Below are 22048 nucleotides of genomic sequence, written 5' to 3'. Positions count from 1 at the left end.
TGTATCAATGGGTGCAACTTAAAGTGGTAGGGTGTCCACAAACATTTAGATGTTTAGTGTATGCGTGTCTGAACTCCTCGTGCCTGTCTGTCTGTCTGTATGTATGTATGTATGTATGTATGTCTGTCTATGTGTATGTCTGTCTGTCTGTCTGTCTGTATGTATGTATGTCTGTCTGTCTATGTGTATGTCTGTCTGTCTGTCTGTATGTATGTCTGTCTGTATGTATGTCTGTATGTATATATATATATATATATATATATGTGTGTATGTATGTATGTATGTCTGTATGTATGTATGTATGTCTGTATGTCTGTATGTATGTATGTCTGTCTGTCTGTATGTATGTCTGTATGTATGTATGTATGTATGTCTGTATATATATATATATATATATATATATGTATGTATGTATGTATGTATGTTTGTATGTATGTATATATATATATATATGTATGTATGTATGTATGTTTGTATGTCTGTATATATATATATATATATATGTATGTCTGTCTGTCTGTCTGTCTGTCTGTCTGTCTGTATGTATGTCTGTCTGTATGTATGTCTGTCTGTCTGTCTGTCTGTCTGTATGTGTCCTGGGCGCTGTTTTACACAGGGCCAGCAGGGGGCGCTCACCCGTTTGTTTGAAAGGCCCCGCACATGAACGGACTGACGTAGTATTGAAATCTGGCCAGGTAACAGTGTTGCTGCAAATAGGCCAAATTTCCTCTATCGCTGGAGTTTTGTTGGAATTATTAAGGAGAGCCGTGTCGTTAAAATGCCTGGTGAGTGAAATTAGACAAACTCGTCCACTGTTTTAGTAGCGCGTCGCTCTGCGAGCCCCTTTGCGTTTGTGCCTAAACCAAGTAACGTGCACTGCTAAGTAGCCATTTTGCTAACGTTAGCCAAGTGGCGAGTGGTAGCGTTAGCGGTCTGCGCAGTCGTTTGAAGACTTTAGTTGATTGTTTTGTGAACCCCGCTAGACTTGTGACCTAAAGCAGAGCGCTAACAGACAGCTCTGGTGCAGAAAATGTTGTTTAATGAGCTGAAAGGCAGTGCAGTGAGGGCCTTGTGTCCCACGACGGCCTGCACGCTTAATGTGGCAGTATCGCAGATCTCCAAGCCATCGCTCACTGCTAATGTGCCTCGTGGATTGTACGCATATCGCTTGTTTTCCTCACAAAGTCTCCGTTACTCAAGCATGCGCCAAATGTTGCCTCGCAGTTTGTTTATTTGACTGCTGGAGCTCTTTAGTATATGTCCCCTTTATTTAAAAGTCTTGCTAACCTCGTGTAAGACTTGCTAAGGTGGCAGTATGAACATGGCGAAGCGTGGTGAAACGTGCGGACAGGCAACGGAACGGAAACGAGCGAAGGCTGTAGCTAGCGCAACTAGCTAATGCTAACTATGCTACCTTTTGTGTTGGGGGCTTTAACGTTAGCCAGTCGTGGGTTTTTCTACGTCTTTTATGAGAACTGTAGACAGAAAAGGCTTCACTATAATCTGGAGCAAATATTTAAAGATATTAGCAGTAATATCAGCCGAGAATTGGAGGGGAATTCCGCTAACTGTATCAAATGCTCAGCGTTGTTGATGTAAACAAAGTCCTCCATAGTGGTTTACTAGAGTTATAGCTACTATAGTTCACTATAAAGAGACCTAATAACCCTAATCACTTCTTTATTGTGGTGGTATTTGGACCCAGGGATCATGATTTTGTTTTATTTATTAAATATGTTTATATAATTTACATTTTTAAGCTTTTACCTCCCCCAGAAGTGAACTGACACGTGTCTTCTGCCCTTTATATGCAGTGTTGATACTAGGCTCAGTTTTGTCTCTGCATGTACTTCCCTCCACCATGTATCATCCACACCAATATTAATCCACACTTATTTCAGCTTTATCTAAAACCTAAACCATAAAAACTAAGTTTCAGGCCCCAGCCAGCATGCGTATTACCAGTTTGTGTGATGTTGTGATGGAGTTGTCTTGATACCCCAGTTATGATTGTATTCATAAGTTCAGAAACACGTTACTCAATATCAGACCATAATATAGCAAAAATGGAAAAATGCCCCATTGTCTGAATATCTAATAACTGTAAATTGCACGATTGAACGTTTTCTGCCTGTATATCTTAGATAATTAACACAAAACTGAATAAGTGGCCAAATGTTTTAAACATGGCTCCTTCAACACGTCCTGACGGGAACATTAACAGAGGAGATGAGAATTGGACTGTAGACTCTTTTAAAGTGTTGGAAGTTTAGGTACTGATGTTGAAATTTTGATTTTGGGCCAATCCAGCTCTGAAAATATATACAAGGAAACTACGCAACTTTTAAAGTGAGCTGTTTAGCAACTTATTTAGGATGAGCTTCTAAAATTAGTTAAAACAAAACAAAAAAAAAAACAGTGCTTTATGGGACCAAATTGTTTCTCCTGTGGCATTATTATTATTATTGACATCTGTTGCAAAAGCATTGACTTTTGTATACACTGTGCAACTCGGATATGTGTTGACAATAGCTAAAAAATTAGTGCCATTTATTAATTTTATTTTTTTAAAATTTTCATTAAGATGTCGATGTTTGCAAACAAAAATGTGAGAGACCCAGTAAGAAACCAAAAGATAGTACTGAGTTTGTAAAGTCTGTTAGTTGGACTTATCATGTTACACATATTAAGTATATACAAGGTCAGAATCTGGTGCATCCCCATGAATGAATATGAGCGAAATAAAGTTGCGATTTTCATTTATAAATAAATAAATAAATAAAAGCCATTCTAACCAGTCTGGCTATTAAGTGGTTTCCGTCTGCAGAACTGCTGCTCACCATTTCCTTTTTTTTCACCCGTCTAGGTAAACCCTAGAACCTGATAAAGGAGCTCTGCAGTTGTAGAAAGTCTAACAGTATAAACTTATAAACTGTGGTTATTGTCTGAATTTACGGTATGATTGTGCAGAAATGCTCCAGAAACATCTGTACTATTAGCCAAGATCTGTCATTGTTTATTTCGGAAGTTTGTAAAGCATATTGACCTCAATTTTTTATTGAGCCCATATCCATGGTCCCATGAGAGAGGACTGGTGTTTAGTGTCTCTGACTGCTTTGCACTTTTGGGTTAAAAATCTTGTACAGTGTCTCTAAAAATTCTGGTCCTGAAGTTGGCCTGTGCTGTATATTTTTTTTTAAGGAAAACAAAGTGTTGTACAACAGCAGGCATCCAGAACTACGGTTAAGTACCTTGAAGGGTTTGCTATACAGCTGATTTTTAACATGGTTTTGTAGTTTGTGACTGACCAACCTCTCAAAAATCAAACCACTGCCACTAGGCTGACTCTAAGACTTTGTGCTTTACTCTTATTGTATTAGCTAGAGTATTTTTCAACTGCCAAGCTTTTCTTTTTAAATGTTTTCACTCCTAATCTCTTAAGCTCTAAAGAGGATTGCATCTGGTTGCATTTGAAAAAGAAGAAACAGTTTTAACTGTACTGCCAAATCTAATCAGGCGCAAAACCTTTCTTCTGTCTGAAAATGTATTAAAACAATGTGTGTGTTTTTCAGAGCCTGCAGATATTAGCAGTCCCGAGGTGGCAAAGACGCCAGGTGGTGGCAGTGGTTCTGGGAAAGATGACAGTGTGGTGAATGGACACAAGGAAGGAGAGTCCAACCCCTTTGCAGAGTACATGTGGATGGAGAACGAGGAAGAGTACAACCGACAGGTTAGTTTAAGCCTCTAGTGCAGGAGTATTCAGTGTTGTTCGCAAAGGGCTGCAGGTTTTTATTGCACCAACCAGGTGCACACATGATGAACTGTACTCCAGCTTATTTGTAATGAAGATATGCAGCCACATGGACCTTAGTGGAGATGATGTTTAGTTCTGTTGCTCTGCACTACACAGCGATCAAGCGTTGTCTCTAGTGCCTTTTCAAAGAACGTCCTGACTAGGGTTGCAACAACAAATTGATAAAATCGATAATAATCGGTTCTTAAGTGTTCTTAACAAATGTCATTATCGATTGTGTTGCACGATTTATCTGTTACTCACCTTGTCATATCCGCTTATGTCACCTGCGGCACTTTGTCTACGCTGGAAAAAAAATAAATGGAGCGAGTTGAACAAACTGAGCCGGAGCGGAGGGGTAATCTTCTAAGTTTAACATCAAGAAGTAAATGCATTCCAAAAAATGGAACATGACCTACACAGGAAAGAAGGTTCAGCTTAAATCCTTAAAAGTGTGGAGCACAGTCACTACAATATCCCGAGTTTGTTCGTTTTGAAGTGAGAAAATGTAACGGTGTGCTCACACTATGTGAACCAGCACATCACAGCACTTGCTGTTTTTTGCTTGTTAACTGGACAGTGATTGAGTATGTATGTGTGTTACTTCTGTTATCAGTTTAATTTGCTTAAGCAGTGTTTAAATGTGCATTATAAAAACATGTAACTTGTACAAAATGGTGGTAATTAATGATTAAGCTTCAAGTTTTAACTGTGTGAAGACACTTCATACAAACTAAAGGCAATTCATTCTGCCTCACTCCAATACAGTGCAGTGTTTGCATCAGCAATGCACTTATTTTTCTTGATCATTCTTATTATTATTATTAGTTATTTTATTTTTGGACACACACTGGCTACAAGTGTTTATGCTCTTCATGTAATTGGCAGTTCATTGTGAATGAAAGTGTATGTGTGGTGTTTTTAAAATTCACAGGTGGAAGAAGAGCTTTTGGAGCAGGAGTTTCTGGAGCGCTGTTTCCAGGAAATGTTGGAGGAGGAGGATCAGGATTGGTTCATTCCTGCAAGGGACCTGCCGCCTGGGGTTGGGCAAATTCAGCAGCAGCTCAGTGGGCTGTCGGTCAGTGACGGAAACGCCGAAGACATTGCAGTAAGTTGTTTGACCTGAAACACAATAGTACGGACCAGAACTGGGTCACAATTTAGTGGACCACTGAAAACATGGCCTGCTATTATTACATTTTGAGTATAAGTTTGAATCTTTACATTATAAAGATTAAGATCTAATTTAGACTTCATTTGATTTGTTTTAAAGGGTACATTGCCCTCCATAATTATTGGCACCCCTGGTTAAGATGTGTTCTTTAGCTTCTAATAAATTGAGTTTTTTTTTTCTAAATAATATAGGACCACGATGGAAAAAAAGAGTAAAATCCAACCTTTAACTCAAGTGAATTTATTCAGTAGGAAAAAAATCCCACATTAAGAAATAGTTGTTTAACATCAAATCATGTGTGCCACAATTATTGGCACCCCTGATGTTAATACTTTGTACAACCCCCTTTTGCCAACAAAACAGCACCTAATCGTCTCTTATAATGTTTCACAAGATGGGAGAATACAGATAGAGGGATCTTTGACCATTCCTTTGCACAATTTCTCTAAATCATCCAGCGACCTGGGTCCTCTCCTCTGCACTCTCCTCTTCAGCTCACCCAACAGGTTTTCAAGGTCTGGGGACTGAGATGGCCATGGGAGGAGCTTGATTCTGTGTGTGGTGAACCATTTCTGTGTAGATTTGGCCATATGTTTTGGGTCATTATCTTGCTGAAAGACCCAGTGATGACCCATCTTCAGCTTTTGGGCAGAAGCCACCAGATTGTGTTTTAAAATGTCCTGGTATTTCAAAGCATTCATGATGCCATGCACCCTAACAAGGTTCCCAGGGCCTTTGGAAGAGAAACAGGCCCACAGCATCACTGATCCTCCCCCATATTTCACAGTGGGCATGAGGTGCTTTTCTGCATACTCAGCTCTTGTGCCCACTTGGAGCATTTGTTGCCAAAAAGCTTTATCTTAGTTTCATCTGACCAAAGCACACATTCCCAGTTGAAGTTCCAGTACTGCTTAGTAAACTCCAAACGTTTGCGTTTATGATTGTGAGTGAGAAGTTTTTTTCCGTGCATGCCTCCCAAACAGCTTGTTGGCATGCAGATAGCGCCTGATGGTTGTTTTGGAGACTTTGTGACCCCAATAAGCTACCTTACTTGAATGGTATGTTCCTTTTTCTTTCCCATGTTGAAGAGAAATGGCCTCTGTGTCACGTCATATTTATACCCCAGGGAAACAGGAAGTTGTGAATTACTAATTAAATGTTCCTACATACTCTGATCAACTTCATAAACTACTGTCGAATTGACAGAAATACTTTAATTACATTTATTTCCTAAGAAATGTTAGGGGTGCCAGTAATTGTGGAACAGGTGATTTTATGAAGAATAATTATTTCTTAGTCAGGGATTTTTTTTTTTTCCCCCTTAAAATTCACTTGAGTTAAAGGTTGGATTTTTTTTTTTTTTTTTTTTTTTTTTTTTTTTTTTTTTTTTTTTATTTTCCTATATTATTTAGAAAAAAAACTTGATTTATTAGAAGCTTAAGAACACATCTTAACCAGGGGTGCCAATAATTATGGAGGGCACTGTAAATGGCAAATGCACGCTTTAGCTTCTCACTAGTCTTACTCAATGTTGAGACACTACTGAAACTCAGTGTGGAGCTAAACTAGATGGCTAAGACGAGTATAAGATAAACCAAGTCTGAACACAGCCTACCTCATCCTGGCTCATGAAATGATTGTGAGGTGGAAAAAGCAGTACCACTCTACTTAAGTAAAAGTTTGGGCGCTTTCAAAATCTTACTTGAGGAAAGATGGTAGTTTGGAAGGGGGACAAACTTTTACTTAAGTAAAAATAAAGTCTTAATTTAAACATTTTCATGTATATTTGTATATTTTATTACATATAGTATAATAATAACTTTATGTTTATTTATATAAATATAAAATGTATTTTAATTTATATTTATTTGTTACTCTATATATAGTAACAAATTAAAGTTTAGTGGTGTGTGGTGCGGTGGGTAATAGTGGTACTAGTCTTCACACACACTATCGTTGTGGACTATTCAATGTAATGCTGAGTTTGGCTGGTTTTAAAAACAAAACCAATTCAAATGCACAGGAGTGTAACTGGTTGGCATGCTTGAAATCCTATTCTCTGAGGTTTGTAATGAATACTTTTAAGGCTTTAATGGAAATGTAGAATAATACTTGCAAATAATTGTCTCCCTCTCTTCTTCCTCAACAGCGCAAGAGCAGTTTGAACCCAGAGGCGAAGGAGTTTGTGCCAGGAGTGAAATACTAGGGACCTACCAAATATGGGCTCCCTTATAGAGACTCTATGTGACCTGCTGATGGTCAGCGGTCACCCTCACTCATGTCTTACTTGAAAGTGAGGCGTGTGTGGGGTTGGTGGGTTGGGCTCATGGGTGGGGGCGGGGAGGGGGGAGTTGGATGCTCTTCTATAAGCTTTTTATTTTCGTCTGTCTTATGTAATCTGGGCAGGGTGCTGGGGTGGGCAGGGTATTCGGTGTAATACTGCCATTGGACCGCTTCAGAGTGTGACTAGCTATCCAGGAAGTTGTCTGTGTTTCAATCTGAGAGGCAATGTGATCTCCACTATTGTGATAGTGACTAGCAGTTTGTTCCTGGACATTGTTAAAAAAAACACAAAAAAAACAACCTTTTTTCCGTTCTTTCTTTTCTTTTTTCCCTTTCTGAAGGGAGTTTAGCAGGGAGAAAACGTGTTGAGGGGGAGGGGAAATGGGGTGGGGTGAAGAAAGACTGATGGAGCAGAACTTTGGCAGGTGGACCAGTTCAGGATGTTTGGAGTTGATGGCAGTTGATTACCTGTGAGGGATTTCAGCACATTTTTTTTTCTCAGTCGAAGTCCTGTCACTGTGCGACTTGCATTAACAAAAATGAAGAAAAAAAAAAGTATATTGAAATAAAAAGAGCAGGTTCCCTCTTTCATGTTTTTGTCCTGGTGCATGACTCCTACACTACACATTGCTTTTCTGATGAGTCTTTTTATTCATGCTTTTTATTTATGCTGTGTTTTGAGAGATTTACCAATGAAGTTTTAATTAGAAGTGGGGAAGCTTGGTGTTGGGCTTGAAGGAATCGTTCACTCAAATGACCAAAGATGGTTGAAGATAAATCTGTGAACAAAGAAAGCAAGAGATTTGGAGAGTTTGTGTATTTTGACCATAGCAAAGCTGTTTTGGTATTCCGAAAACATGTTCAGGTATTGAGCTCATGGGCAGACTTTGGGCTGCAGAGGTAATAGTCCCAGTGGATCTTTTCCCAGACCACTAGGGGGCCTAATCTTCATAAAAATTGAGCTCTCTAGACCCATGCATATCGCAACATATTAAGAGAACGTGAGAAATGGAGATCAATTGTCATTGTACTGTCGAAAAAAACATTTGGACTTTTGGAAAACAAATATGCAAGATGCTTCAATATTTATAGCTAGATATTTAAATTTAAGCAAATTTGTGACCCCATTTTAAGACGTTTGTAAGAAAAAGGTCAAATGTTCGGTCATGGTACACTAAGCAAAAAGCTGCTGTATAGATGTTTACCAGATTTTGTGGCGTGCCCCAGGGTTCTATCTTGGGGCCTATGAAAGTGATGTAAATTATAAATCCAGTAGTGTTGGCCTACATACTACAGGGCTTAAAGGGGTTAAGCATTGTCATAGTTCACATTGGGCCTTTGCCTTTACTAAAGAACCCTCTCTTGTAAGAGTGAAGGATTGAAAAAGGATGAGTAAGTCAGTATGAACGGCTTGCATGAATGCTTTTTTTTTTAATGAATTTTTTTTTAAACATGCTTGTTTTTTGAAACTGCCAGAGTGCGTCACAGCGCTGGTTTATGTAGTATCCAGGAACATTTGCAATAAACTACTCAAGTGTAAAATGTTTTACTGATGGGGATACGGTTTATGACTGGCAAAGCATAAGCGAATGATGACTGCTTCTATGTGATGGTGTGTTTTGCAAAATGTGGTTTAGCATTTGCACTTTGTGAAACAGCATGGTTGGTTGCGTTTAATGTTGGTTTAGCTCCGAGAAATGAACCTCAGCACCCGAAAGCTGTGAATACTGTAAGTCACTTAAATGTGCTATACCAGTGTCAAACATGCCAAGATCTTCTCCATAGAGTCCTATTCTGTTGGTAGTACTTCTCTACATGGACGTGACAGTCTTTGTAAAGGTGTGTGTGTGTGCATTTGTGCATCTGTGTCAGCAAAGCATGCAATGTAAGGTAGCTGAATGCATTCATTTAAAGGAGTGTCCACAAACATTTAGACATAGTGTGTATTGATTAGAAGTATACCCACCCTGTAAATGCACTGTGGGAATGCTGGACAAGTGATAGAACTGTCTGCAGACTTTTGCTTAGTGGAGTTGTTGTATTTTCATAACTCCAGCTGTTGGTGCTCACTTTGTCAAACAGCAGGCCTAAGCATAGTGCTAAAATATGCAGGTATATACATACTCCAGTATTGAAGTTGAGAGCCCTGGTCTCTGTTCTGCTCATATGTGTGATTCATTACTTGATTTCAGCTTGTTGCTTGAATTTTCAGACATGAGGAGAACACCTGAATCATTATAAAGGGGTTAAAAAGCAGGTCTACCCATTGCAACAAAACATTAAGTGGTTAAACGACTGATCAGACTATACACCATATGGACAAAAGTATTGGGACACCTAAAGCTTTTATGATCTCCCATTCTTAATCCAGAGGCATTAATATGGAGCGTGGAGCTCTGTAGTTACTGAATCAGCAAAACGGAGACCTGTTTGCTCTATACACTGAGCTCAGCACTCGGCCCTGACCCCGCTCTGTAACTTTACGCTAAATTAATGTATTAAGTTGAATGAATGTGTATTAGACATGACCAGGGGCGGATCTAGAACAATATTAATGGTGTGGTGAAATGGGAATAGGAATTTTTGAAGAGTAATCACAGTTTGATGAGAGCTTTTACAAATGTAATCTCATCAGTGTGTTGTATTTAAGGTTTCATGTGAAACAGCTCCTATTAGAAATAAGTGACCATACAATAAGATCTCACTTAATAGGAGACAGAAGTATGGTAACACTACTGTAGGTGGGTATTATCAAAGGAAAAGCATTACGGTAAGACATGTGATGAGTGGTAGATGTGTGAGAGGGAAAATAAACAGTTTCTGACTGTGTCAGACTGGCAGCGCTGCAGGCAGCATTTATACAAGAAGAAATCTTCCAAAGAAAATCTTAATCATGAAGATCTGTGGACTGATCTGAACTAAAGTGAGCATAAATACACTGTGGAAATAAATGGGTCATGGCTCTTAAACAAGGTGCTGGACATCACTTTTACTGTTTCCTCAGAACACACATTCTCTCCATTTTTCCCTCAGTAGCTTGAACAGATATGTACTGTTATACAGACACACACACACACACACACACACACACACACACACACACATATATATATATATATATATATATATACTGTATTTACAAAAGAAGAGACCTTAAAAACAACAATAACCTTCTCTTCTCTCTCCTTAAATCCCTTCTCTCTCATTCCAACTCATCTTCACCTTTTACCTTACTCAGTTGTTCTCATTTTCTATGTCTCTCTGCTTTCTTTTTGGTGAGAAAACATGGCTAAGGCTACCTTTCCTCTTCTTTTCTATAAGATTTAAAGTTACTTTAGCTACAATGTTTTCCCTGACAGGTGTTGAAATGAGCTTTTATAGTCTACTTACACATGAGTAACATCAGACCTAGCTAACATTACATGTATAGTTAGCAAAATAATGTTCTTCAACCTGACTTTTATCATCTCAACGTCAGCTTCGCATCTGTACTAGCACTGTGCTTTCATTCGAATTTTATTTTTATAACGATAGTTAATTAGTTTGAACCTTTTTCCCTCTTGTGTCTCCTTTCCTCACAACTCCTGGCTCCCTCACTTCACGCCACAATAGAAATCAGTCTTGACGCTCTGTCGTTTTCTGCTGAAACCTTCACACCAAGCAGCTTCTACGCTCTGTAAATGGTGCTAGAAACTCCATAGCTTTCATATTCTGTCTTTTTCTCTGCTCCCTGTCCTCTTTGGCCCTCTTTAATTTCCCTCCTTCACACAAGTGCTCATTTATGTACAACAGACTAGGATGCACCTACACACAAAATGACTAAGATTACGTCCCCAGCCATATACTGGCATTTATTTTCTGTAAAACTAAAAAAAATAGAGCAGGCTCCCATTGAAAAATTCACACAGCATCTCCTCCGTCAGTTTTGGACTTAGTTTGAAAGACATCATTAATATGAGTGTGTTTTTTTTTTTTTTTTAATGAACTGGTTTTGATTAGATCGCCACTGTAAAGTCTTCTTTCTTTGTGTGAAGCAAAGTAATTTCATTACATTGTGAAAGTCATGAAGAGTGTAAACAGTGTTGACTTTTGATTCACATATGGAGCTGGATAATCTACTCTATAAGGGTAAAAAGTCCACTGTTGTAAATACATACAAGGTTTAATAGCTCTGAAGCACCTGCCATACCACAACTACTGTATCTGACTCTGTAAGGACTGAATTATGATTATTATTTACAATGATAATAATAATGTGTATATATAAATAAAATATCAATGATTGTGATATTTACAAGAGTGGAAGTTAGAAATAAATGGCGAAACTGAAGCTGAACATGGATGCTTTGAGCTGCATGACTCAAAATATGTGCAAAAAGTGTTGCTTTGATGTGTCATTTCTACATACAGAACTTCAGCCAAGCCCTAAGTCTGACGTGAAGTGATGTCATTTGTGTGATGACATAATCTCACTATAGGCGGAGAGATCAAATATGCCCTGCTGATAGGCTCTAGGCTGGGCGGAAAGAGGCGATAGTTAAAAGAGCTCAGTGGTTCAGGCTTCAGTACATTTCAACAGGACGTGTCACAGAGAAACCCTCTTCTGAGTTCATCAGCTTGGCTCTATTGGAATGGACACCTTTGTGAAACGAGGAGAAGTTCATTTACAACACCACAAACATAAGGAGGTAGGATACAGTTTACAGTTTTATCTGCCTGTCTTTAAATCAGCATGGTAATAAAATTACAAAGATTTCAAAACTCAAGAATTCAGAAGAGAAAATGTACGATTAGAAGTTAAGGATAGAAAAGGTACTACTCATATATTTAATGTTTACCCCGTTAAAGATATACATATATGTGTGTAATGTAAGTGTTTTTGAGTCTTCTGAATACCGACACTGACATTCACCGTTCCTTTTTGCCCAGACAAGACTTTCGGGTCACAGCCTCAGGTGTAAAGTTATGCGCTGGTATGAGAGTGATAAAGCAGGTTGTGTTTCTACATGTCAAAGCAGAACACACATTTCTCTGCTGGTTTCACAATGACGCTGACACATACTTGGGCACACACATTCTGTGGCATACCTCTGCCAGAACCCAACCCTTATAAACACACTCAAACACACGCAGGAAAGAGAGCTAATTTATAAGCTGTCAATAGGCTTGCATTCATAAAGAAATTATAAATAATTTCGGGCGTGTATGATACCATTATAACCATTAAAGATTTGACAAGGGGTTTTTCAAGGGTTCTTTATTAAGAGCAAGAATTCTAACAACAACTCAAGAACCCCTTGAACATTTACATGATTTGTCACAATGAGAAATACTATCTAATGTATTCGTTCTAAAATAAAGCCTACTGGTCAAGATGTAATCTAGTATACAGATTATGTAAAGATGGCTATTTTCACTAATGCATATCTGCTACAGCCCTGGCCAATGAAAAACATGTACGGTGAAAAACAAAATGGTGACTTTACAGAAGAAGGCAAAAATGCTTTGAAAAAAAGAGCTTTGAATGGAAGTCAATGTAAAAGTTTTACTTTACACAAGTAATTTAGAACATTTCTATTGGGCCCATTCATTCATTACACAGTGTACAGAGCATCTACAGGGTTCAAACCATGGGGAAAAATAAAAACTGACAAAAATGAAGATACACATTTTTCATTGGACAGCAGCGATATGTACAGCTTGTTATGGCTATGACTTATTGACAGTCATTGTTAGGAAACAATGAGGTGATGCAAATTTCAAAGCTTTATTAATACAGATTCCTCAAACCTTGTCCTAACAATCAACAGCTATTTGTACCTCTAATCAACTGTCTAGCATTGTGAACATATCTGATGCCCACAAAGTAGGAGAATTCTACAAAAAGATAGCAAAGCTTTTTTTAGGTAGACTTCGAAAGAGCTGTGCATGTCAGCTGGTTCTAGTTCAGACAGAATTAGAAACCTTCTACGAAGAAGAGTTGGTGAAAGTTCCCCAAAATGAGAACCGAAAAAGTCTTTGCTAGCTACAAAAAGGGTTGGTAACACTTTACTTGGGTGACCAATTGTAGATGCGTCATAGATGCTCATCTGACATTCAGCGAACATTTAACTAAATGTCGAATCTAAGCTGAATGTAAATGATTGTCTATTCAATATAACCCTACCTGAAATCTTTAATCTAACCTTAAACATAACCCTAACTTCAACCTTAACCTTTTAGGGTTCGTTAAAGTTAAGGATTAGATCATTTACTTTGAATAGATTTTCAGTTGAATGTTAGTTGAATGTTAGGTGAGCATCTACAATGGACCATCCAAGTAAAGTGAGACAAAAATGTGTTTACTTGCCAAATGGGATGTTGCTGACTATAGTACTCACTATGCAGGGTTCCCAAACTTAATTTGGGTCTTTTCCCCTTTTTGTTATTTTGAAATTATGAAAGATGGAGATTAAAAAAAGTAATCTTGCCTAAAATATTAAACAGTAACAGATATTTTGACCAGGGGTGCCCAAACTTTTGCATGCCACTGTACACATCTCGTAGTGATTAATGAAATTCACTAAATTGGACTAAGATTGTCACGAGCTGTTTTTATTCATAATTAGATTCACTTAATAATCCATAAAAAGAGTTTCAGTACCGTGGCAGTAACAAACAACTGGACTGGACAGTTTGCCAAAGGCTTTGTAGCATTAAGAGCATCCTAACTGGTTTAGTGTGATCAAATCAAATCAAATCAAATCACTTTTATTGTCACACCACATTACACAGGTGTAAAGGTGAGTGAAAGACTGTGTGCCTCATCCCTCACAGTAGTACAAAAAAACATGTTTTTTACATGCTCTACTATTTCTACTATTTTTGGTAAACCCTTGTCGGCGCACACTAAACACGAAAAAGCAGAATTTGTCTCCTGTTCTGCTTTTGAAACCAGTTGTCAGAGAACATCACAAGTGTGCTGCCTTTATTTAGTTATAGTGAATCTATTGTACTTTATCTAATGTTTAGATTTTCTTTATTTACAATTTGTACTTTCAGTCCACCAGTTTAGACATTTGTGCCTTTATCTTTATTTTAAGTTTAATCAACTCATTTGGAGGCTAAACACCAGCACAGTTCTCAATTGATTTAGTGGTTTGATTAACCTTAACGTATGGTTACCTTTCTCAATTAAAGTACTGAATAAATCCCCAAACTGATTATTCTAGAGTTAACGTTTTGTGTATTTCTTTAAAGTATCATCATGTTTCAGCTGCTATTTATTCAGTCAAAGAGTATAACTTTACATGGTCACATAGTTCAAATCAAGTAATTTTATGCAACATTATATCACCCATCTTTCACCAAAACCTCCTACATAGACATGAGCACCCACCACTTTCCTTCAGCTTTCAGACTTCAAAAATACCAAACACCTGGTGATACCTGATATTTTTGGTTTAACTAAAGACAAAAAGAGGAGAGATGTAGGATTGTTAAAATATATCCCCACATGTTTATCTTGGCTATTGAAGCTTGTTTAACCCTTTAACACACCAGTAATACACACAAAGGTGTATTACTCTGTAACTACAGGGACTATGTGGTAATAGAAACTTAGGACTACTTTTACTTGAGTAATATTTTACCAAGCTCCGCCTTTATCTAGGCCCAGACTGGGCAAGCATACTATGCTATACCAATAAGAGTCCTTAGACAAGACAAGTCTTAACACTACACTCTCCCGCCTTTGTAAGATAACTAAACTGTAAGTTGAGCATAATCTAAAATACTGCTAATGAAAAGGTTAACCATTTGTCATACAGCTCTAGTGTATGGAGTGTGCTGTGCAATTAAACTTGCCTTGCCTTGCTTTGCAAGCAACTGACTGTCTTTTTGGTGAAGTGGGTTTGTCTAATGTACAAAGAAAATGGTGACTAATGGTTCAAAAGGGCCTTCAAATTGATGGGTGGAGTGCAGAGACATGTCAGAGGGGTGTTTCTGCAGTTTCTGCTTTGATCAGCAATGGAAAAATAAGTCCTGTAAGTGAGTAGGACTTATTGTACATATTAGGCATTAGTGTCAAAAGCATTCTTCTGTTTTCACTCAAGCTTGTTCCATCCTGCCCCTCTCTCTCTCTCTCTTTTTCCTCTGTGTATTTCTCCCTCCTTCCCTCCATGGCTAGAAGTGGAAGCGGTACTGGCTAAACCTTTACCCAGGCAGCCGAAATGGCGTGGCTAGGCTGGAGCTTACAGAAACATGCTCAGATCGGTCACCAGTGATGGTTCTGAGGCAGCCAGACCGCAAAGTGGTCAGGTTATCTGAATGCATCAGTGTAGTTAGGCTGCCCCCACATGCAGAGGCCCACCCTGGAGACAACATGGCTGCCTTCTGTGTAGAGACAGATGAGAAGAGAATGGTGTTTGCAGTGGAGAAAGAAGGATGTGGAGAGTGGGTGGAGAAGATCTGCGACACTGCCTTTCAGGTGAGGATTTACATCCCACAGATCAGAAATACCACATTTTGTGCTTGGATTTTTCTCAAGAAAAAATGTAAGAAACTTCTGAGGAAAATATTGGTGAATGAGGCCCAGTGAGTCTAAAGAATTTGTTCACCTTATTACCTTCTTCTTCATCCCTTGTTGATATCTTTGTCAGTCTTTTGCATCCTTGTTACTCTGTTCTTTACAGAAGGGAAGCAGTAATGTGCCACGGCAGGCTCTACAAATGGAGGACAATGAGATCTATGCTTCCAGAGAAGAAGGTTTGTGCATGTAGGATACCTTAAACTTACGCTATAAGGTTTTTCATTAACCAGCTTAGATCAGCCTGTTATTACACTGGTGGTGAAAAGAAATTACTCAGCTGTTTAGCATCTGTTTTGCATGTGTAAAGAATCTCTTGTTGGTGAAGAATCACAAAAAAAAAAAAAAAAAAAAAACCGACTTCTGCTAACTGAAGCCAATAAGACAATGTAAGATTTCACACCACTCATCAAGTGGTGAAGTGGGTTGGTTGTGAGGAAGTTCATGGTTAATGAATGGACAACACAATCAGCATATGCAAATCCCATTGAGAGTCTGCAGGACTGTGTTAGGAATCTTTTGGAGATGTTTGGAGGTGTGTGGACAACAGCGAAGGATGTGTGGGATGCAATTCAAGAAGATCTGGGGTACCCAATCCTGGTCAGCTGAATGTAGCCCAAACCCTTATCCAACACACCTGATCCAAGTTTTGAATATCTTGAGTAGCATCTGGATATTGCAGCCAGGTGTGCTGGATGTGGAACTCTCCAGGACCAAGATTGGGCAGTCCTGTTTTTCCAAAAAATGAAAGACAACCTAATGAAAATTTATTAAAGCTGTATAAAGAAGTAAGCAAGGCCACAGTAGGTCCTATGCAATAATGAGAACCCCTCTTGGAGCAGTGCCATAAACTACCTACTTATTCCCAAAAGAACGCTGAAATGACATTGTGAAGAACATGTTTAAAAAACATTCACATAATGTAAAGATCCTTTATAAGTTAACGGTTGGTCCTAGAGCTGCATGTACAACTCAAGAGCCATTTCGTAACCATTTCCGTTACTTTTAAAGGGTGTACTCAATTGACTATCACTATTATACAGTCTGCTGTTAATTCCTTTCATAACTCATCATCTACGATGAAAGTTCATTTACGCAGAAATAGAACAGTACAGTACACATTCATAACTTCCCCATTAACAGAACTGCTAGCCACAGAACAGAACTTGTATTCTGCGTCACCAGAAAGTTGCAAAACTTTAAACCATCTTCCTCCCGAACCGGACAGCATGTTGAACCTCAACGTTTCTTTCTTTTTAGTGTCTGACTTTTGGGTGACTCTGCAAGATTCTGAGGCAGCGGTGCAATGTGGCCTGCGGGGGGATTATTGGCTGCAGGCTGGTGAAGATGCCCTGACACTCCAGGACACTGAATGCAGGCAGCGCGTAATGGAATGGCCGTACAAGCTGCTGCGCCGTTTTGGACGAGACAAGGTCAGTTAACAGTAACTGTGGATACTGTCCAAGGAGGCCAAGCCAGAAAGGCATGGAGAGTAGGTAGACACCCACACTTGCCCCAAATTTCAGCTCAGCTTTACTACTTTAGGTAGAAATTCATGTTCATAACTGACTCTGGTGGGACCCTGGTGGGCATCCATGTGGCCAACATGGAACCCATGGACGTGTTCTGGTTCCCAGTTGGTTCCCAGTTCCATGGGACCTATCCATGAACTAAGTTTTGTTTTAGCAATCTTGGAAAGACCTAACCACTTTTGCTATATTGTGGAACTGGTGCTGGTTTAGGCAGTTGACTATTTACTGTCTCAAGCCTAAAACCAATATGTCTTGATGCAGGAATGAGCCACACTTATGCCCACTTACTATTCAACTATTTGGGATTACTGTAGGTGAAATGACTCACCTGAAACATGAATTTTAGATACAGAATTCATTTTAGTCATGACAGACTGTCAGAGAGTGAGGATTATCACTGGATGCGAGATTAAAAAATAGAGAATAAGAACAATAAAACATTGAAATTGAACAAGACTATTCCTTTTTTATTATTTAAGTTCATCTGACAACGACTTTTATTGAATGCATGCTTGTGCTTGTGTTTAACAACAGGCTGGAAAAAGTTTATAGAAAGGTTTTCAGGTCTAGCATGCAACGCCCACACTATGGTTGTGTTATGACTAATGAGATATTTACCAATTGCTCATGAATTCCTGTTTGAATCTCTGTCTCATTTCTTACATTTAAGTGCCTTACTGATGATACGCTAGGTACGATTTAGGTACTTGTTGATACGCTACCAGTGCTGTGCTGATACTACAGAACCAATGGTTAAACTGGGATTTCTGAGGTAGGGGAGCGCAGTGGATGTATTGTTTAATTTATGTGGCATTATTTAGCATTCTCAGCACTGAATAAACCTAATAATAATAAACTATTCATTTGATTCATTTCAGCAAATGTATTTAAACTAAAATTACATCAAAGCTTTTAAACTAGCAAAGTGGTCTCCAGCCCTCCTCCTGGAGAGCTACCTTCCTGCAGGTTTAACTCCAACCTAAATCTAACAAAGTACAAAGTTCTGTAGCAGAACCGAAGCCCTGAATTAAGTAGGAGTAAATGTTTACAGACCCCAGGATTTGCTGTAGCACTTTTATGATTTTAGGGTCTGGCCACAGTGAGCCAGACTTGACCTCTTACTCCAGAGATTTCTAATGGCTGTAATTAATTTGACCAGGTGGGGTGAATTAGGGGGGATCCTGGGATCAAAAAAGTATTTCTGATTCTGATTCTGATCCAAAGTCTGCAGATATGTAGCTCTCCAGTAGCAGGGTTTAAGACTGTTCCAAACAAGGAAGCCACCCTTCTTACACCCATATTGCACCACGAGACTGCTGGTATTAATACAATGCCGTTTATCCAGAAAACTAGCAGAATGGCCCAACTGTGTGCCATATTTTCAGCATGTGCAGTTTGTGTAATACCATACAAACAGATTTGGGACAGGGGTGCGCAAATGCTTAGATGATATGTCAGCAAGGAAGCAAGTTATATTTCCATCAGATTACATTAGATCAGCTCTGTTTGCCCTTTACACAAAAGGTACAAAAAAGTACTTGTACACTATTCAAAAACACCAGACAGACACAATAGAAACCATAGAAATTTGACATGATCACTTTCTCCTTTCTGATACGATTGTATTGAAATCGAACAGATATTTGACATATACATACATAGAATAGGGTGAACATTTATTATTACCATCACACCACCACCCAGCCCATCAAACAAACCCTCACATACCTTCCCTCCACCCCTATTACCATCTAAAGCTGCCTTTAGGTTAATATATTTAATCATTATAAAATGAGGAAAATAAATATCATTAAAACACTGTGGACAGTATTAATCAGCTGCTCCTAATGTGTTATTAAAATTATTTTTGCACTTATCTCACGTTATCTAAAGTGATAGTATAAATATTTTTTGGTTCACCCTCTAAGTTAAAAAATAATCATTTCTAATTTAAGAAATAGTAAGAGGTCACTGAGCCAGTGTGAAACCTTAGGTGAGTATGCTGATTTTCAACCCAGCAAAATTCCTCTCTGTGCCAGGAAAGTGGCCAAAGGCCATCTCTCTTGCGCTGAAGCACCACTTTCTGGAATCCCTAAAATAGTCATTTCAAAGCTAGGCTGCACATTGGGCATCTAAAAGTAGGCCATTGTGCTCAAACTTCTCAAACACTCTCTTACCCCACAGGAAGAGACGCAACTAACAACATCACATCATGCAGTGTGGGTTCAGGCTAGATTCCATATAGGATCAGATTGGATTGGATCTTATCCAGCATTTTCTGCTACTGGCAGACAGTTCCTCACCAATACCATTATGCCATCTATAATTTAGATGGTCCAAAATGATTTTGGATCAAATATTATTAAATTCACTTACAGCAAAGATATGAACGCTTTCCTTCTCTTACAAAGTTATATTCTGAACTTCTGGTTACGGTAAATATATTGAGTTGCATTTAATCTGTCATTTTCCAGACAATGTTCACAATCGAGGCGGGCAGACGCTGCGAATCTGGCCCTGGCATCTTTATCTTTGAAACCAAGCAAAGTGATGAGATTCTCCGTCGGGTGGAGCTGGCCATTCACCTGCAGAAAAGCCTGAGCATCCCTGCAGGTAGCTGCTCTCCCCGCTCCCCTTTGCCCAGACGACCCATCTTTGCCCCACCGTTCGACACCCAGGCCAACAGCAGCAGCTCTGACAACTCTAGACATTGTGGTGAACCTGTGTATTCAACTCCCATTGATGATATTGCTCTCAGATCACAACAGACTGTTAAAAACAGTAGGCCTATTCATCCCCAGGGCGAGAATACAGAGCCAGTATACGCTGACCCTGTTGATGCCCTCCGGCCTAACCCTAACGTCCGCAAGTGTGTCTGGTCCAATATTCCTGACACAGTCATACACCCCACCGCCTTGGAAACATCTCTGCATAGCACTCTGCCTGACCCAGTGTACTCTGAGGTGCTTAATGTCATACCAAACTCAGCACAGAAACCAGGAGGCCTGGCTCAGGATAAGGAAGAACCCATTTATAGTTTACCAATTCTTAATACAGCTCACAAGACATATGAGGATGTTCACACTGCATCAGAAAGCAGGTCAGACATGGAAAACAAGAAGATGGATGAGAACACTGTCATTTACAGTCAAGTCAACAAAGCGGGCAAATCCACAAAACCTCAGGCCAAGACTACAGCTCACACAGTGTTAGACGTTATCTCTGAACCCCTTGGGTTGATTTAAAGGAGATGTTTATATGACTCAGTTATGTATTGTTGGTCATTAGAAATGATAACCAAAAGTGTTTGCTGGTTCCCACTCTCATCAAAAGATCTTCTCGGGTACTAATTTCAATTTTAATTCTCTTTCTTCCGCAGTCCTACACAGTTTCTGTCCTTGCCTTTTCAGGGTCTTCAGCAAAACCTGCTTCCCAAGTCTACAATTTCTACCAGTGTTTATTTACTTGAACAAGTCACTGACGAAAAATGATCATTTTGTGTGTATGTAATTTATACTGAATTTATACCGTTGTGTTGTGTATAGTGCATTATTTTCATTGACCTGCCACTTCATTAAAACCCCCTCCTTATTTATACACTTATTGTCCTATTTTTATCAGCTCCACTTACCACATAGGAACACTTCAGCAGCTCCACTGATCCACTAGTCTGATCCAATCATACCAGTGCAACAACTACTAGCATGCCACCACCATATCAGTGTCACTGCAGATACTGAGAATGACGCACCACCCAAGTAATACCCGATCTGCGGTGGTCCTGTGGGGTCCTGATCATTGAAGAACAGAGTGAGAGGAGGCTAACAGAGAATGCAGAGAAACAGATGGACTACAGACTGTAATTATACAACTACAAAGTCCTCCTATGTAGTAAGTGGAGCTGATATATTGGACAGTGACTGTAGAAACAACGAGGTGGTTTTAATGAAGAGGCCTGTAGGTGTATAGTGCAGTATGGCAGTGCTTTTGTCACTTCCATGTTGAGAGAGGAGAGATCATAATGATGACTTATATGAGCAAAACCTGCATCTAATCTTTATTTATTTATGAGCATAACAATTGCTTGGGCCTGTTTGGATTCCCTGCACTCTTAAGCTCTATATAACTGTATAATAGATGTAATAACTGTATAGTTTATAGTAAACTGTATGGATTCAAATACAAGCAGTGAGCATGTACAGTTAATTGCTGTATTACTTTAGTTTATTGTTAAGGTTTTTATGCTGTATGTGATTAAAGAGTGTCTTAATAAAGATATTCACTTGTTTCATATGCAAAAATTCTGTCAGTATCATCTTAAACAATGCATATATACTGAGAGTGCATGACAAAGCTGCAATGCCACCTAGTGGTAATAACAAGCAATGTGTGAATGTGAAAGAATTTCAGTATGTCTTGTCACGTGTCTTACAAACTACTCTATCTGATGTTCTTAGAAGCTTCACCTAAATTGCATGTGGTGTTGGCAGTGTTTCAGGTGTATACTGGCTTTTTCAATGCAGCATTAAAGAACTAGCTAGTTTGCTATATATTTGGATTAGAATACAACCTATGCGTGTACATTATGATCTACCTAATAGTGGGAATAACCACCCTTGGCTTGGATCACTCCAGTGAGACATCTGTATGGACTGTATAAGGTATATAAGGTATCATTATAGAGGTTAGCTGTTCCACAG

At 38.9% G+C, this 22048-nt stretch overlaps 2 protein-coding genes across 2 annotated transcripts; both read left to right on the top strand.

Annotated features, from left to right (window-relative positions):
- Positions 1-639: 639 nt before the first annotated feature.
- On the top strand, positions 640-7839 carry paip2b (poly(A) binding protein interacting protein 2B). Its single transcript, XM_072677098.1, has 4 exons — positions 640-785; positions 3573-3730; positions 4728-4901; positions 7117-7839. Exons 1-4 carry the CDS (start codon positions 779-781, stop codon positions 7171-7173), a joined length of 396 nt encoding a protein of 131 aa, XP_072533199.1. The 5' UTR covers positions 640-778; the 3' UTR covers positions 7174-7839.
- Positions 7840-11841: 4002 nt separating this feature from the next.
- Positions 11842-20795, top strand: dok1a (docking protein 1a). The gene is made up of 5 exons (XM_072677097.1): positions 11842-11938; positions 15418-15717; positions 15923-15995; positions 17077-17249; positions 19823-20795. The coding sequence occupies exons 1-5, from the start codon at positions 11882-11884 to the stop codon at positions 20591-20593; spliced, it is 1374 nt and encodes a 457-aa protein (XP_072533198.1). The 5' UTR covers positions 11842-11881; the 3' UTR covers positions 20594-20795.
- Positions 20796-22048: the final 1253 nt, after the last annotated feature.

Source organism: Salminus brasiliensis, chromosome 4 (genome assembly GCF_030463535.1).
Source record: "Salminus brasiliensis chromosome 4, fSalBra1.hap2, whole genome shotgun sequence".
In the NCBI taxonomy this organism is placed as follows: domain Eukaryota; kingdom Metazoa; phylum Chordata; class Actinopteri; order Characiformes; family Bryconidae; genus Salminus; species Salminus brasiliensis.
The sequence above is the reverse complement of the archived record's forward strand: the minus strand, read 5'-3'. Positions and strand labels throughout refer to the sequence as shown.